At 32.4% G+C, this 16,859-nt stretch overlaps 1 protein-coding gene across 19 annotated transcripts in view; it reads right to left on the minus strand.

Moving 5' to 3' along the window:
- The window catches only part of Chd9 (chromodomain helicase DNA binding protein 9), a 243,065-nt gene that overhangs the window by 90,874 nt on the left and 135,332 nt on the right, over positions 1 to 16,859 (minus strand). For 15 of the 19 annotated variants that reach the window (XM_063247111.1, XM_063247105.1, XM_063247114.1 and 12 more), the window contains one exon: positions 12,504 to 12,835. In XM_063247111.1, the coding sequence (XP_063103181.1) occupies positions 12,504 to 12,835 (332 nt within the window). Of the gene's footprint in view, positions 1 to 12,503; positions 12,836 to 13,580; positions 13,888 to 13,941; positions 14,025 to 16,859 lie in introns of those variants that run through there. The other 4 variants (XM_063247122.1, XM_063247119.1, XM_063247123.1 and 1 more) reach the window with 2 other exon arrangements.

A 16,859-nucleotide genomic window follows, 5' to 3' on the forward strand; every position in this document is an offset into this window, starting at 1 on the left:
GCGTGGGATGTTGTTTTGACTAATACAGTACCAAAAAAGTACCTCTTCATAGACTTGACCTATAGTAATTTCTCAACTAATGAAAACCATTTCTAATTATTGTATGTCTAAAGTACTTTCCTAGGTTCCAAAAACAATGACAATTTAACCTTAAAGTATCAGAATTATACCATGATCACAGTTAAAATCCTAATGAAGAAGTTAGCACAGGATACTATGTGAACATAAAAGAAGTGTTTATTTTATTGAAGATTAAAGGAGGCATTACGAAAGAAGTAAAATTTGAAACAGTAATGGAATGATGAGGTGAAATTAACAAGTAGTGAAAGAAAACAGAGAGTACATTCTAGAAGAATAAGGAAAATACTAGTATGAAGTGCTACTAACCTGAGAGGCCATACTCCCAAAACTATTACACAGAGTAATTGCAGTCTCAATCAAAAACTACCACAAGAGACCATCTACAAAAAACAAACAAACAAACAAACAATCCTTCAACTCATATAGAACCAGAAGAGACCTAGAATAGCAGAACCAAAGCAGGGGACATAGCAATATCTCAGGGTATACTATAAAACAACAGTGATAAAAACAGAATGGCACTGGAACAAAAAAAGATGGATGGATCAATGGAATAGAATAAGGTTACAGAAACTCCTCCCCAGACACCTTCAGCAATCTGAACAAAGGGACCAAAAGCATATGTTGGAGGAAAGATAGGCTACTCAACAAATCATGCTGGGAAAAGTTATTATATGTGCACAGATTGAAATTAGGCCCTATTTCTTATTTGAGTGAGGCAAAGTACAAAAAATAGAAAACAGTACAGGATGGATAGAAAGGGACAAAGAGATGGATCTCTTGCAGTAGGGAAACAGTCCAAGGGAAAAAGCAAGAAGGGTGAGAAGGGGAAGAGGAACTAAGTAGAGTAAAATGTGTCAGGTACTGGAACCTAATAATCTCAATTAAGGTAAACTTTATATAACATGAGCTAACATAAATATCAACAAGAATAAAAAAATGGAATAGGGGAATTGGAGGAGGAAGAAGGGAAGGGATTTAAAAAGAAAACTGTGGTATGCACATGTAACCACTCCCCAAGATGATTATAAACTACATAAACTGCAAACATAAACAAACAAACAAAAAAAACCTGACAGAAACATAATACAAAAAGAGGAGGTAAAAAAATAGCAAAATAGATAGGGTGACGTTCACAGAAGATTTTGTATGACATGCAAAGAGTTAATTTATTTTAAAGTCAGTTTTTAAGCTCCAAAGGATAGAAATTTAAAAGAAATCCCTGTCTGGCAACAAATGTTTAATGAATAGGCAGAAATATTTTTGAATGAATGAAAAAAAAAAGTGAGATTAAGATGTAAGAATTTAAAATATGGAATCATGTGATTAGAAAGAAGCGAAATACAAGGCAGAGAAACAATTCAGGTGAGAGATGAAGAGCATAATCTAGATGAGTATGGTGGCACATGTCTGTAATTCCAGGTACACAGCTACACTAAAGGATAAGGCAGGAGAATCAAATTCAAGTGCTTAAGCAATATAGTGAGACCCTCTCTCAAAATAAAACAAAACAGTAAAAGGACAATTTAGGACCACAGCACTGTGGATGAAGAAGAGTAAAGAAAAAGAATAAATATGATTTGGCTACTGATCTGATAAACTAGATAACTAGATATGGTAACAGGAAAGTTATGGAATACTATTTTCCTTATTATTCTTGTGCTAGCCATATCAACGTGATTTTTTAAAAAGATACTGTGTGTAAGCCAAGATTAACGTGGAATTTACGATGTAGCCCAAGAACATGAAATCACCCTGCCTCAATTTCCATGTGCTGGGATTATAGGTATATGCCATCTTGCCTGGATGATTAGAGTAATTCTTACTTAGTACCTCAGCAGTACTGTTCTCAGAATGCAAAAAAGGTAAAACTAAAAGACACAGTTTATGTTGCAACTAGGAAATCAGAGGAAATGCAAAAGATATCTGGAATAAAATCAAGGAACCAGCCAGCTATACTCTTCTTCATCACCACTTTCATTATCTATTTCCTCCCTCTTATAGTCATTTTTCATTATTCTGGTTTCTCAAAACAATCACCTCTCTTAAGGCCATATCTACTAGAAGATGCCACAGAATCTCATTCTTCTACATAATTTATAGTTCTTAAAAGTCATTTTACTTTAATTCTTCAACCGACTATAGTCAGAACTCTTGAAAGTACTTTTCATATTCATAGCTTATTCAGTGCTTCTTTGAGTCAGCCTGTGTGTTTACTTTGCATGCTTTCTTTCATTTGACAGTAATACAATTTAAAATGGCAAGTACTATCTATTTTATACTACCTATTTTATAGGGAGGGGCAAATTGAGGCTTAGACACAGATATGAGAATGAAGACCCTAAAATGCCTCACTGAACACTTTGTTAAGTGTATAGCCACCTTTAAAAGCCCAGAAACAGAAAATTTAAAAATCTTGTCTATAAACATTTAACTAATCATCATTTTCTTTTTCGCCCCTTGGCTGCAGGATAACAGTCAAACTTCCTTTTGCCAGTCAGCCCTTAAACTTTAGTATTTTTCAAAGTTCTGTCTTCAGACACCTTTTCTAGGTACCAAGAGATTTAATTTAATCTATAATCATGTACCACACAATGATCTTTTTGGTCACTGATGGTTCTAGATTATAATGGAGGCAAAAAATTTCTCAGTGATGTATCTGGTCTTAGGGTTAAATGCATTGGTGGCAATGTCTGTATAAATAAAGCTACTGTGCTGCCAGTTACATATGATTATGTACATTATTACTTGATAATAAACAACTGTTACTGATTTGTATCTTTATGTACACCTACTTGCTAAAAATTATTTTATTTATAATAAAATACAAAATGTACTTTTTAAAATAAAATGTACCTTTAATACCATGTCTTCCTAACATAAAAAAGTCTGCTTAGTAAAATATGATATATTTATTCTTTAAACATGGAGGCTGGGGATATAGCTCAGTAGTACAGAGCCTGCCTAGTATGGTAAAGCTCTAAATTTGATACTCTGCACCATAAAAAAATAAAATTACCTAACAGGATGAGGTACAACTCAGTGGTAGAGCATATGCTTAGTGGGCTAAAGGGTCCTGGGTTCTTGGGTTCAATCAACCTTGTTTCAAAAAAAAAAAAAAAAAAACAACTACAAAACTTAATAATAGAGCCAGGGGTTTAGCTCAGCGGCACAAGCACCTGTCTGACAAGTGTGAGGTCCTGAGTTTGATCCTTAGTACCAAAACAAAACAAAACCACTTTATAATAATAGGTTTTAATGACCCTCCAAATACATCAATGAGTCCTATCATTACAAGATGAATGACTGTATTCTTAACTGCCATGTAGAAGTTGAAGACTCTCAACTCTTCTACTTTTACTTCAAATCTTTATCCTCATGTTTCTAATTTATATAACCACCTGTCTACTAAACATATGGCATTTTACAGCTTTCATAATCTCAAAATATTCCCAAATTCAATCTCTCATTTTCCATAAACCTAACAGTGCAATTCTCCTAATGTTACATGATAAAAGCATATAATATGGGACAAAGATCAATGAATTTTCTTAACCTGAAAATATATTTGAGATCAAAAAGCAAGACATTATTAGTTTCCTAAATGGCCCCTCTCTTGCCTCTTTTTCTAGGATACTCCTTTTTAGAATGACTACTATCCTTGTGATTATTCACTATAACCTAAGGCACTTGTGCAGATGATTTTCAATGCCAAGTAATGTCAGTAAGTATCACTGGGTAATAAAAATATATATTTGATGCTCTTTCTCACTAGTTATCCATCTCCAATCTCAATGGTATTTTAAACTAGTTTACAGATAAAAAGACTATAGAGAAAGTTTTATTACTTTAGAATTTCCTATGAAATACAAATCAAAACCTGTTAACATCCTTTATTATCTAAAAAGGAATTTTGTCTCTGCTTAATAAATTAACTAGATTGTGTGAAACACAAATTCTGATCCCTTATTTCTATGTGGCTATATAAAGATTTATGTATAGCTGGGCAAGGTGGCACCTTCCTATAATCCCATCTACTCAGCATAAGGCACTGAGATGAGTGAAACCTTGTCTCAAAAAAAAAAAAAAAAAAAGAGAGAGAGAGAAAGAGCAATAAGGACATGGCTTAAGTGCTTAGAGCATTGAGCTGTTCTATCCTTAGAACTTGTGAGTGTAGGGAAGGATTCAAATCCCACTGGATAAAAACAGAGTAAGTGGTATGTAAGTAGTTTTTTGTAATATGTAAATAACTATGAAGCCTTTATGCTTTTCTTTTCCAGGAAAACAAGAGGATTAAAGGAAAAATTAAAAATGACTACTCAAATATTGTTTTTATAGATAAATTTTATCCAAGACCCTAGAAAATAAATATCAAATTAATCAGCACTATCTTGACTATCTGACTAGTGCAAATAGATTAAAGATGTTTCCCATAATACCTTTATGCCTTTGTTATATTATGTGAAAATTTTACTTAAAAGTAGAAAATAAATCTTTATTTTCCATATACATGCTTTCTTCTAACACTGTTTAACAAGCCTAGGACATATCTTATTTCATAAACTTATTAACAATTTCTAAGAACCCAGGCAAAAAATTTTTTTTCAAATTTCAACTTTGTCAGGGGTGTGGTTTTGTGCACCTAGCAGGTGCAAGGTCCTGGATTTAATCTGCAGCGTGGGCAAAACAACAAAAACTCTCTAAAAGATATTTTATGTAAAGTAGTTTTTTATTAAAGTTTTAGAAATCCAAAATATTGGTTGTGTTCTTTATGATAATAAGATAGTTTTCCATAATGGGGAAAAAAGTAAGTTAGTTCTGACTCTTCTTGAATGACAACTAATTGAGGTTTTTGTTTCGTTGTTTTGCTTAAACATATACAATTATTTAAAGATATTTAAACTAGGGTTAATTATGTTGATCAACGATTAGAAATTGTGAAGTCATATCAGTTTATGTTCTAAAATAGTTCCTCAGTAATACTACAAACAGGAACAATTAATTAGGTTGGTGTGAGAGCAGTGGTTTCTAATTGCATGGGACAACCTTTATTAGAAAGCAGCCTGTTGAAAATACAGTTTCCCATGAAGAAACATTAAAGTCAAAATAAGAAACATTCTACAAAATAACTAGCCAGTATGTTTCAAAAGTGACAATGTCCTAAAATAAGAGGCTAAGGAATTATCTCAAATTAGAGGACATTAAGTAGACAAGACAACAAAATGAAAAGAGATACTGAATTGAATTCTGTCCCCAAAACAGAACAGAAACAACAAAGAAGGAAAAACTAATAAACCTTATTTGTATGAGGCCAGCAGATTCGTTAAGAGGACTGTGTAAAAATGTTTACTTCCTAGTTTTGCTAATTGTGTTGTAGTTATGTAAAATATTAACATTTGAGGAATTGTAAGAAGAGTCTAAGGAAACACTGACCTATTTTGGCAAGACTAAAATTATTTCAAAATAAAAAACTGAGTAAAATATAAAAATAAAAAGATAATTCCCCCTTTCCCAGATACGTGGGTCTTAACTCCAAGAGCCTCATTTAATAAGTGAGATCCAACAAGACTATTAAACTATTTCCCCAGATTTCAATGCTTTCCCAGTTTGTGGGACACTAGATCAGAGAATGGCAACTACTGTAGAAAACTAAAACATTTAAAGTTCCAAAGTGCCTTTCACTACAATATCTCAGCTGATTGTGAGAAAATTCCTCTAAGATACACAAGAAAGCACAGATAGGAAAGTTCAGCTCCAAAAGATTAAAGAAATTGCTCAAGTCACAACTCTAGTAAAAAAACAATAGAGGGCCCTTTATTCACCTACATTACTATTTCCAAAGTATTTTACTGATTTTCAAATGAAATAGCAATATACTTCACCTAGTCAATAAAAATTTAATACCAATAAACATAGTTCAGTGTATGAGAACAACTTGAAACTATATTATCTTTAGAAAATAATTAACCTTAAGGTTTCTCTTTCAAGGAACCAGAAATTTACAGCCTATACAATGGCAATCGTTGGCCATAAATGCTAGCTGCAGGAAATCACATGACTCAAAAATAGTACAAATAAAATAAAACCAAGTAAGCAAAACGGTCAGTTGCTACAGAACAACATTTTCCACCATAGTTAATGATATTAACTCTAAAATACTTCACTAAAAATATATTCTTCAAATAAAGTATTAACTTGTTACTTTAAGGAAAAACGCTCCCAAAGTAGAACAACAAAATACTATAATATATATTATGAGTAAATCTATTATTAATGTCAGCAAATAACAGCAACAGATATTCAGACAATTTAAAAAATTAAGTATTAAAGCTCTTTCTGACAGAAAAAAGCAATTGGAAACTAAGATATAATTTTGAAATGTTAATTCGTTTCAATGTAGAGGCACTAGAAAACTGCAATGTTTATATTTTAGATGTCTATATTTGATTTTTTTATGTAATTGATTACCATTGGCTCATTATAATTCAAAAAACAAGAATCTTACCCACCTAGTCCATTTGTTATCATTCACAGACCCAATTTATCATACGTGAAGAAACAGACAAAAAACTGTTTCACATTATTTTTCTTTGAAGTCAAGGGGAAGATACTAAAGCTATTTTAAAGGCATGAAAGATAAACTTTAATTATTTTAGTAAAGTGAATGGACGTGAAATGACTTCCATTTAAAGTTCAACATCTCTCTTTAAACTCTTGAAAAAGCAATCAAGTTTTAAAAAATGTCTTCATTTTAGCAAAAATTATAATCCTTAAATAGGTGCAAGCAACACTGCACTGTAAACTTTTGGTAACTTCTATAATTTCCTATAAATGGAACATCGTTTCATGCAAATAATCATTAAAGAGCTGCATGCTACTGTTGAAAATAATCAAACAATATACTTATCAGCACATATTTATTTATTTTTTTGGTTTTGAGACAGGTCTCACTAGGTAGTTCAGGCTGGCCTTAAAACTATTGATGACACTCATGACTCAGCCTCCCAAATACTGGATTTCAGACATGTGCCTATATGCCCAGCCACATTTTATCTGTTAAAAAAATACACATTTTTCACATATTAACATCTCTTTGATCAGAATCTATTTAGTAATTGTAACATTTTTTCTTTCTTACTAACACATAAAATAATGGTAGTCTTAAACTCAGTGATATCTTAGATTCAATGATATATGGCATATCTTCTATATGACAGAAACTACTGGTATCATATATGAAAGTATAATCCTTTTTTTTTTTTTTTTTTTTTTTTCTTTTGAGACAGGGTCTCTCTATACAGTTCAGGCTGGCCTTGAGCTCACTTGGTAGCCCAGGCTGGTCTCAAACTTGCAACAATCCTTCTGCCTCAGCCTCTCAAGTGCTGGGATTACAATCATGAATCACCACACCTGGCTGAAAGTATAATTCTTAAAAAACAGAATGTAAATCTTAACTGAAATTCATAAAAAGTAATGTATATTAACACTTATTGCAAACGAACATCTCATATTTTCACCAAATTTTAAATTTAGGTATAAGCAGTAAAATTTTAAAAAGCACGTTGTTTGGTTTTAAAAAATTATAGGATATATAAAGACTACTAATGGCATAATAAAAAACACATTAGCAATTTATTCCATGGTTTTTTTGTTTTTATGAGAGAGGATCTCACTATGAAGTCTACGCTGGGGCTGAAACCAGTGTGTAAGCCACGTGGGCCTTGAATTTACAATCCTTCCTCAGCCTCCCCAAATGCTGGGACTAGTGGCATAAACAACCATTAGAGCATGCACTTTTTCAAGTGCCTTTTTACTTATTACAGATCAAGAAATAATTGCTGTAGTTAATTTATTCGAGCAGTCATTATTTCAAAATTTCTATGATTTTGAGGAATTTTGCAAACGGGTTCATTTGTCATGTTACTAACGTGGAATATAAAGTGACAATTGCTGATGGCGATTGTTAATTTTTCCTTTAGATTTTGTACAATCTTATCTTTCTTTTAAATTTTATTATATAGATGTATGTGTGACTATATATATATTTTTAAAAATATACACATATATATATGTAATGGTAGTTATTAGCAAAAGTTATTTTCCCCCTTCTTTGTGGTTCAAAAGATTATAATAGAGGCTTAGTGGTACACTGTTGGCCTAACAGGGATAAAGGCCTGGGTTAGATTCACAGAACTAAAACCAGAAAACTCAAAACACTATTGCAAACAAAAGCATACTGTAATTTTGACACTCAGTGTTTCACTGTTACCCTTTATAACATGATTTAATTCCTCTGAGTTTGATAATCACCTCTAAATTTAGTGGCTATAGATGCAGTTCAATGGTAAATTAATACCGCATTTAAGACTCTGGGCTCAACCCTCAGCACCAATAAACAAAACTCCAAATGTAGATGTTTTCTGCCACAACTAGACAAAAAAGTTGTTTCTACTATCTAGTGACTAGTATCCCTGTGACAAACAGAATTATGAATAAAAAAGTGAAGAGGTTATCCAGGGAAAGACAACCGCCGACTAAACACGACGGCTATAAGAATATCTGTAAATACGTATTCTACTGAATCTAAAACAGAAAGTAAATTCTGATAACATACTAAAAAAGGCTTCAATGAAATCATGTGATATTCCTTTACATTTACAAGATCTAACACCAACCCAAGCCATAAGTAAAATTTGATTGTACGTCTTAAAATGAATATTAGTACTTTATTTTAGAATCTAACTCTAATATTATTAAGACTTTATTTATGTTGTTATGGCCTTATAATGGATTAACTTGCCATTTCTGTTTTCAATTTAATAAAGCAAATTCAATCGTTTGATGTCATTTAATAGTTAAGCTTTTTTATATTAATTCATTTCCTAAAATTCTTTCCATTCTTATAGCATCTATTATGCATCTAATATTATTGAAAAATTACTTTTTGTTCTATGTGACATGAAAAATGTCAGAGCAAAAAAAAATTTTTTCCCCTCTGAGGCTTCACCCTTCATTGTGCCCCTGCCATTTCCATTTCAATTTACCGTTCTACATAACCATGGGTAGGAACTCTGAAATACCACACACATTGCAAACAAAATTTACCTGCCAATTCAAAATGCTACTTTAATGATAAACAGAGGCATACTTAAGTGAAAATAACCATTAAATTAATCTACTGCCACCATAACAAATAGCAAGAGATGGGCTAAGGGTTTAGCTTAGCAGTAGAGGGCATGGCTAGGCCTGCATGAAAACCTTGGTTTAATCCCCACTGCTAAAGAAAGAAGGAAAGAAAGGACAGAAAGAACACAAGCAAGCAAACATAATTTTTCTGTTTGACTTTTACAGTGATATTACCTAAAAACAGAGCCTTAAAGAAAAGACAATCTATGTAGCTGGATGAGTACAAACTTGAAGGTTGTGCGATTCCTGGCTTGGGCCTTTTCCTTAAATAACTATATGCTATTTATATATTTAGAAAATATTAATAGCTAACACTTGTTTCGTACGTATATTTTAAATGTTATTAACTCATTTTATCCTTAATACTATGAGGCAAGTACTATTATTCCCATTTTGAAGAATAGTGGTTAAGTATTTGTATAAATTTATATTGTTTGTTAACAGTGAATTAAAAAGTGAACAAATACAATTGGCTCCAGAGCCAAAGAATTTAACTACATTACCATACTGCATAACCCAGTATATAAGTCACAAAATTATTGTAGAAATTCAATCAAATTGCATGAAAATGCTCTGATCAGACACTATTCCTTGCATTGAAAAACAAAATCTATAAAAGTGTCAAATAGTGAAAAAGTTTCAAGGGCACTGGCAAGTAGAGGCAGTACTATTTTTCTTTAGATTAGTTGCTAGATTATATCAAATCACAACTATGAGCTTAAACACTCTATGCATCAGGGGCTGGGAATTTAGCTCAGTGGCATAAGCGCCTGCCTTGCAAGCAGGCAGTTGTGAGTTCGATCCCCGGTACCGATAAAAAAGAAAAAGACAAAAAAAAAACCACTATGCATCAACCATAACTCATATTTATAACATGACTTAATTTTAAATTTTACACTGCTTGTAGTTAAACTGAACACACACTGCCTTCCAAATTATTTGACATCAACAATCTGATATTAGCAGGCTAGTTTTAAAATAGAAAAGATTTTAGTTTCATGTATCATAAAATGCTGTAGCCAGCTGAACTTTATTTAAATGATGAATACTGACAAAACAAACATGGCAAATTTAAAATGATGAAACACAGTGGCTCATTGGAAGGCACAGTAATAAAATATTTCAATTGGCTAGTGCATTGAAATATAGAATTCTATATGAATTATTTATTCCAACTACGGTTTTCCTCAAACATCATGATAAACTTTTTTCTTTGGTAAAGATAATCAAGATAGTTTTACTCCAGTAACTTAATAATACATAGGCAAGCTTGAATTCTGCTTACCTGCCTACAAATCATAAATTCTTCTAACAAGAAGGCCTAGGGCCAGGGATAAAGTTCAGTGAATGAGTGCCTGTGACAGTGATTACATGACTGTAATCCTGGCACTCTGGGAAGCTGAGGCAAGAAGACACCAAGTTTGAACCCAGCCTGGGTAATTTAGACACTTGGCAAAACTCTGTATCAAAATATAAAATAAAAATTTACTTAAAGACTTGGGATGTAACTCAATGCAAATGTGATGGAATCGTTCTCCAGTGCTATTAAAATTTTTTTTCATGTTTCTCCGTAATTTAATTGTTTCTCATTTTCCATTTTGTAGATTATTTTAATCTTAAATGAGATTCACTTCTGGTTATCTTTGTCTCTAGTTGCTCCAGTCCCCTTTCTCTCAAATTTTAAAGCAAAGCAGGGATTTAGCTCAGCAGCATCAAGTGCCTGCCTTGCAAGCTTGAGGTCCTGAGTTCAATTTCCAGTACCCAAAAAGAAAAGAGAAAAAATAAATAAATAAATAAAAGAAAAGAGAGACACGGGGTTGGGGATTTAGTTCAGCGGCATAAGTGCCTGCCTTGCAAGCCCGTGGTCGTGAGTTCAATCCTTGGTACCGATTTAAAAAAAAAGAGAGAGAGAGAGAGAGACAAAAGGAGACAGACAGACATAATGAACAAGTGAGCAAATAACAAGTTACTGTAACTTGTGGAACTTATTAACCAATTTTGTCATATTTTATTCATTGTCATTTTCAATGTCATCCTCTCAAATACTGTTATATCAGTCTCTGAAGACATAAAAACTGGAAAACTTGAATTATGTTAAATTCTAATGTCACAAAAGATTAAATGCGTCTCAAACTAGATATAGTTTTCAAAAATGAAGTTATTTTCATACCAAACCTTTAAAAAATAAATGAGCAGAAAACTGACTTGTGAATTTCATTTTAGCTACCTGCAATACAGTCAATAATATTACTTTTCATCTATTATAACAAGAGAGGTTATCTTATTTAATGGCTTGTTCTAAAAGGCATCAAGACCAAACTAAATCAATTCGGTGGCTACATCTGAAATGCTAAAATTTGTTTGGTTTATAATATTGTTTTATTGTAAATATCTATATAGCCGATCAAGTTTCTTAAGTAAATGAAGATCTATAACAAGGGAATTTTTTCTTTTGTATGACTACTAGAAAACTCAGATTAAACACTCTAAAATTCCACAAAAAGCCTTTAAAAGTGACCAAATAGCCCTGCAAAGACAATTCTAAATCATATTGTCTTAAGCTTTATTTATCTTTAAGTGCAAAAGAAATACACATATTAAAGCAAGTAGCTATTACATTCTTTGAAAATGTATTAAACAGTGAAATAAAAACAACAGGATTAATGTATCTCATAGAGCAACTTTTTATCCTTATAATTCTCTTGGAGCATTAATCCTCACCTGGTTTCTTCATTACTTAAAGTAAATTAGAGACTATATAGGAATAACTCAGTGTCATGAGATGCTTATTGTTATTGATTTATATAGTCATACTTTATTTCCCATTCCACTTAGTACAAAGTTGCTGAATTGTTAGGTTTATGAGAAAACACTGTTATTTTATGTTTTTAAACTGTCGAGGGCCTTTGAAATACAGTACAACTAAAAGGTAAAGAAATCTCATAATCTCAATGCATGCTTTGTAAAGCAAGTCAATGTGGATTTTATTACATTTGCATTTTTCTCTTATCTGTTTCACATTCTTTCATTAATGCTAACACTCAAAAAGCTATGTAAATATAACCAAACTTAAGAGATCTTAGAATATTACTAATTCATTCAAAAAGGAAGTACACATGGTAGCTAGCACTATAAAACTCTAATGTTGGAGTAAACAATACATCAACAGCAGAAAGTGAAACAAGTTGTACTTTAATAAACTGAAAGAAATTAAACTTCATTAATAAGCAACTTACCCAATTTTTGTCTTCTCTTTTAATTTAGAACAAGTTTTTGTTTTTTTGCTGTCTTTGTCCTTTGGCTTTGATTTTATCCTTCGACCTTTCTTTTCCTCTTTGCCTTCAACTGAAGCACTAGGAAAGTTTTCAGGGCTCATTACTCGAGGAATATTGCGCTCCCCACGCTCCTTTGCTTTTGCTATAGCCTCTGATATTATACGATTAGCCTTTTCTTGCTTGCTTTCTGTTTCCACCTTTTTTCTCTGCTTCTTCTCAGACATGACTCTCACCTGGGTATTCTGCAACTTAGTGTATGTCCCGGAACCATCACTCTTCTTGGAAGATGGAGGCTAGGAAAACCAAAATATTTTTTTATAGAATACATCAAAAACAAAACAAAACAAAAACACCCTAATATAAATGTTTCAAAGTCTAAAATTAAGCTGAGAGAAGTAAAATCGTATGAGCCAAATATGTGAGTGCTATAAATTTAAAAGACATTTTACTTAACAAGAAATTAGTGTAAGTATAAACAGCTCAACTGCTGCTTTGAAAATGAAGGTTAAGGAACAACATATACAGATTCACTGATACTTTTACAGTATTTTTGTTCAATTAATTCAGATTTTATCCTGTAAATGTAGTTTATTCAAATTTTTCTTGTAAATAACAGTTTAAATTTGAGTAAGTCCATTCCAGAACTCTGAAAATTAATAAATTTAAAATAGCAATTTAAATTTTGAATTACTACTCCTTATAGTTTATTTTTAAAAAATAAAACCTGTTTTAAGATTAAGACAAGTAAATGAAATCATTTTAATGCAGCAATATAATTAGTAAACAGACATTCTCATACTTAAAATTAGAGAAAGTTTTAGTTTTCCTATTAAAGAGTTAAATATGGATTTCTTTTCTTCTTTTTCTATATCACAATTATTTTACTCAAGCAATTTGGGAAAGAAACAAGTTTTACATGAAAATTAATTATTTTAGCAAAAAGCACAGGAAGCAGATCAACAATATTTTAAAATAATTTCCTTTCCAAACACGCATTCATCCACATACACTTAGATCACAGTTTTGTTATGTTCTTACCCGTAAATATGCCTCTGCCTATAGCAAAGAAAAAAACGATCAGGAATTTCCAAACACATTTTCATGCTGATTCCAGTATGCTTCACTGGATATATTTTCTATACCTGCCTCATCAAAGGTTTCATAGCAGTACTAAGCACTGGGAAAGGAAAGAGGGCTCAGAATTGCTCACTAAAATGCCACCTTAAGGCCTACAGGCTATAACAAATAACCAAGACTGGAGAAAACAGCAACAAGCTCAAGATGGCGATGCAGTACGACTCCTGCAGCAGCAGCCAGTAATAAGGAAGGTTATTCAATCCCATTAGCCTTTTAGCCCAAAGAACCCCTCCTCCTCCCACTCATTCAGGCTTTCACTTACCCTTCCTCTTGGCCTCTTCACTGAAGACATTTTTGGCGTCAGACAAAGGCTTGCCCTCTGCTTTTTCACCACCCCAGGCAGTGCTCAAGAAAAAAGCATTGAAAGAAGATTCCTAAATGGCCTATTTAGCAAGCTGCAACCAAGAGATGCACAACCCTCCACAAATGCACATTTTGACTTATCAACACATTTCTGCCTTGGCAAGTTTATATCTACTGATCATCCTATTTTAGGTATGATAAAGGCTGCAAACTCTTCAAAAAAGCTGAGTTTCCTCAATAGCTACAAGCAGATAACCAGATTCCAACAAAGCACAGAAAGAAATGAATGCACAAAGCATCAAAATGCATCAGCATGAATATTAGAGATGTCGTTAAAAATACTGACTCCTTCTGCGGAAGTAGGCCAGCAGATGGTGCTACCAGTTATTATTCCATTAGACTCTGCAATTTAACCCCCAATGGACTGTACTTCCCTCCATGTAACAGATTAACTCTCACCCTGCCATTTCCTACAGTAAAGTTTAAAAAAACAAAACAAAAAACATAAAAACCTGATTTTAAAATTCATACGGAAATTAAAACAGTGGTAAAATGGCTTCAGGTGTCTATATTTTTTTAAATCTAATACAGTTTTTACTGGGAAAAGCATTTTTCTCCATGAACTCTATAATTCATAAAATACTGAAAACAGACAAAGATGAGTAAAGAGTTAAAAAGCAGGTCATTCAAACGAATCCTTAACAAGTGACTTCTTAAGAAACGCAGATAGTCTCCTAGTCCTCCAATAAAAAAGGTCAAGCTTTAGTTTAAAAAAAGAAATGAAGCTATTCTCATTTAAATTCTAAAAAGAGGCTTAAGAACGCAAAATAAACAAGCGAGGTATTTACAAAGAACTACTAACCTTACTAATCTAGATGAATATATTAATTTATTTCCCTAAAAAGAAACTCATGGAATGTTTATAACTTTTATTTATCAATGTTATTTTAACTGGGCTGTTGAGCTTTTCTGGTAAAATGTGAAGTTTAATACTTCACAAAAATAAGTAAGTAGCAAGTCCACATGAATTTGACCACTGGTACAACTTTTCTTTTTTAAGAATTGAGACCATTTTAGTAAACAACGCTCTTAAATAGCTGAAGCAAAATTTCATGGATGTGAAATTCAAGTTTACCTTCTTCATTAATGCCATTTTTGTTTTGTGGTTCTTGGCTAATAATCTGATATTACTATCAAAATACACTCTTTTTCTTTTAGGCACTAAATAAGCTCACAAGAGAATAAATGGTGTTTGAAGTGTCCTAGAAAAATTAACTTGGACAGCATGAGAAGAGAGTAAGTGCAGCGGACTACTACCAGCAAGAGAAGGATCTTACTGACCTGAGAGAGTGGATGTGCCAAGTATTAGTCTAAAAATTTTACATGTGGCAATTAATTTAATCTTGAATAGTAAATGGGTAATAACAGTCATAATGGAGAGAAGGATGGCGGGTCAATGGAAGAAATACTTTTGTAACAGCACCGTACAATGACAGAAAAACCCAAAGCAGAATAAATAATTAATAAATATGACATCAATAAGATCTAAAATGTAGTGCTTTGTGCCAGGCACTGTTCCTAATATTTCATATATAATGTCTCAGTATATCTTAAAACCAATCCTATGACATATGTAGCACTGTTATTCTCAATTTTTTTTTTTTTTTTTTTTGTACCAGGGATTGAACTCATGATCTTGCTCTTGCCAGGCAGGTGCTTATTCCACTGAGCTAAAGCCCCAGCACTGTTATTCTCATTTTACAGATGAGGATACAGAGGAATCCCACAGTTCCTCAGCTGGATCAGGGACTAAGAAATCATGCTCTCTCAAACACATTTGGTCCAGCCAACCATAATTTACAGGGGTTAATTTAAATACAAAAGGAAGTGAGTGACCTTCTCAAAACTGCAGAGAGAATAGTAATCAATCTAGGATAAAATGTTTTTTTCCAGTTTCCTTTCAAACATGCAGATATCAACTACATATGTTTGGGTGACCACTGAGGAATATGAAGACTCATTTCTTAGGTTCTAGGACAAGTACTGGAAAGGATATTTGTGTGCAATTATAAGGTTAATGCTTTTCATATTGAATTTAAAAAGAGCTCTAGCAGTTGGATATCTGAGGTTAGATCTTCAGAGACAGTGTCAAGTCTTAAAATGTACATTGTAGATTCAGGAACTGAGGATACAGCTCAGTGGTAGAATATCTACCTAACCATACACAGGGACCTGAGTTTGACATCCAGTTCGGGGAAAATGTCTTCTTTCACTACCTTAACCACAATGATACTCTACACACTGAAAATGGGAGAATTTTTACACTCTCACTTTTCCTGTGCTTTTAAAGAGATTCTTACCTAACTCAAAATTCCAACTGTTGAACAATAAATCTTAAAAGCAAGTAATAGTGAATCTGTTGCCAAATATCCTTTCTGCTACTGAAGTACAACATTTTAAAACTATTTCCCATAGAACATCAACACTAGGGGTTAAGTTACTAAGCATCTTGATTATAAAGTATTTTCCAATTCAAAATCAGGCACTACCCTACAATATTAAATTTTTTTTCTGTTCCTTTGCCCTATCTAAGGAGTAATCAATTTCTGTCAAACCTGTTTAATTGTATTTTATTTGTTTCTCTCTTCTGAGTTCCCATAGTTCCTGAGGAATTAATTTTCACCCTGTTATATATTATGATTATGTAGAAAAGTTTTTGGAGTGATGGAGCATCTATAATCTACTCTCAAATGGAGTAAGATAAAAAAATTTATTTGCACTAAACTTGCAATGTTTCTGTTATTTTTTATTGGTACCTTTCAGGTATACAAAATGATCACATTGATAAGAAATTTGTGCCTGTAGATGATATAACTT

Source organism: Cavia porcellus, unplaced genomic scaffold (assembly GCF_034190915.1).
Source record: "Cavia porcellus strain 051 isolate PalLab524CR breed Dunkin Hartley unplaced genomic scaffold, mCavPor4.1 scaffold_4, whole genome shotgun sequence".
Taxonomy (NCBI): Eukaryota; Metazoa; Chordata; class Mammalia; order Rodentia; family Caviidae; genus Cavia; species Cavia porcellus.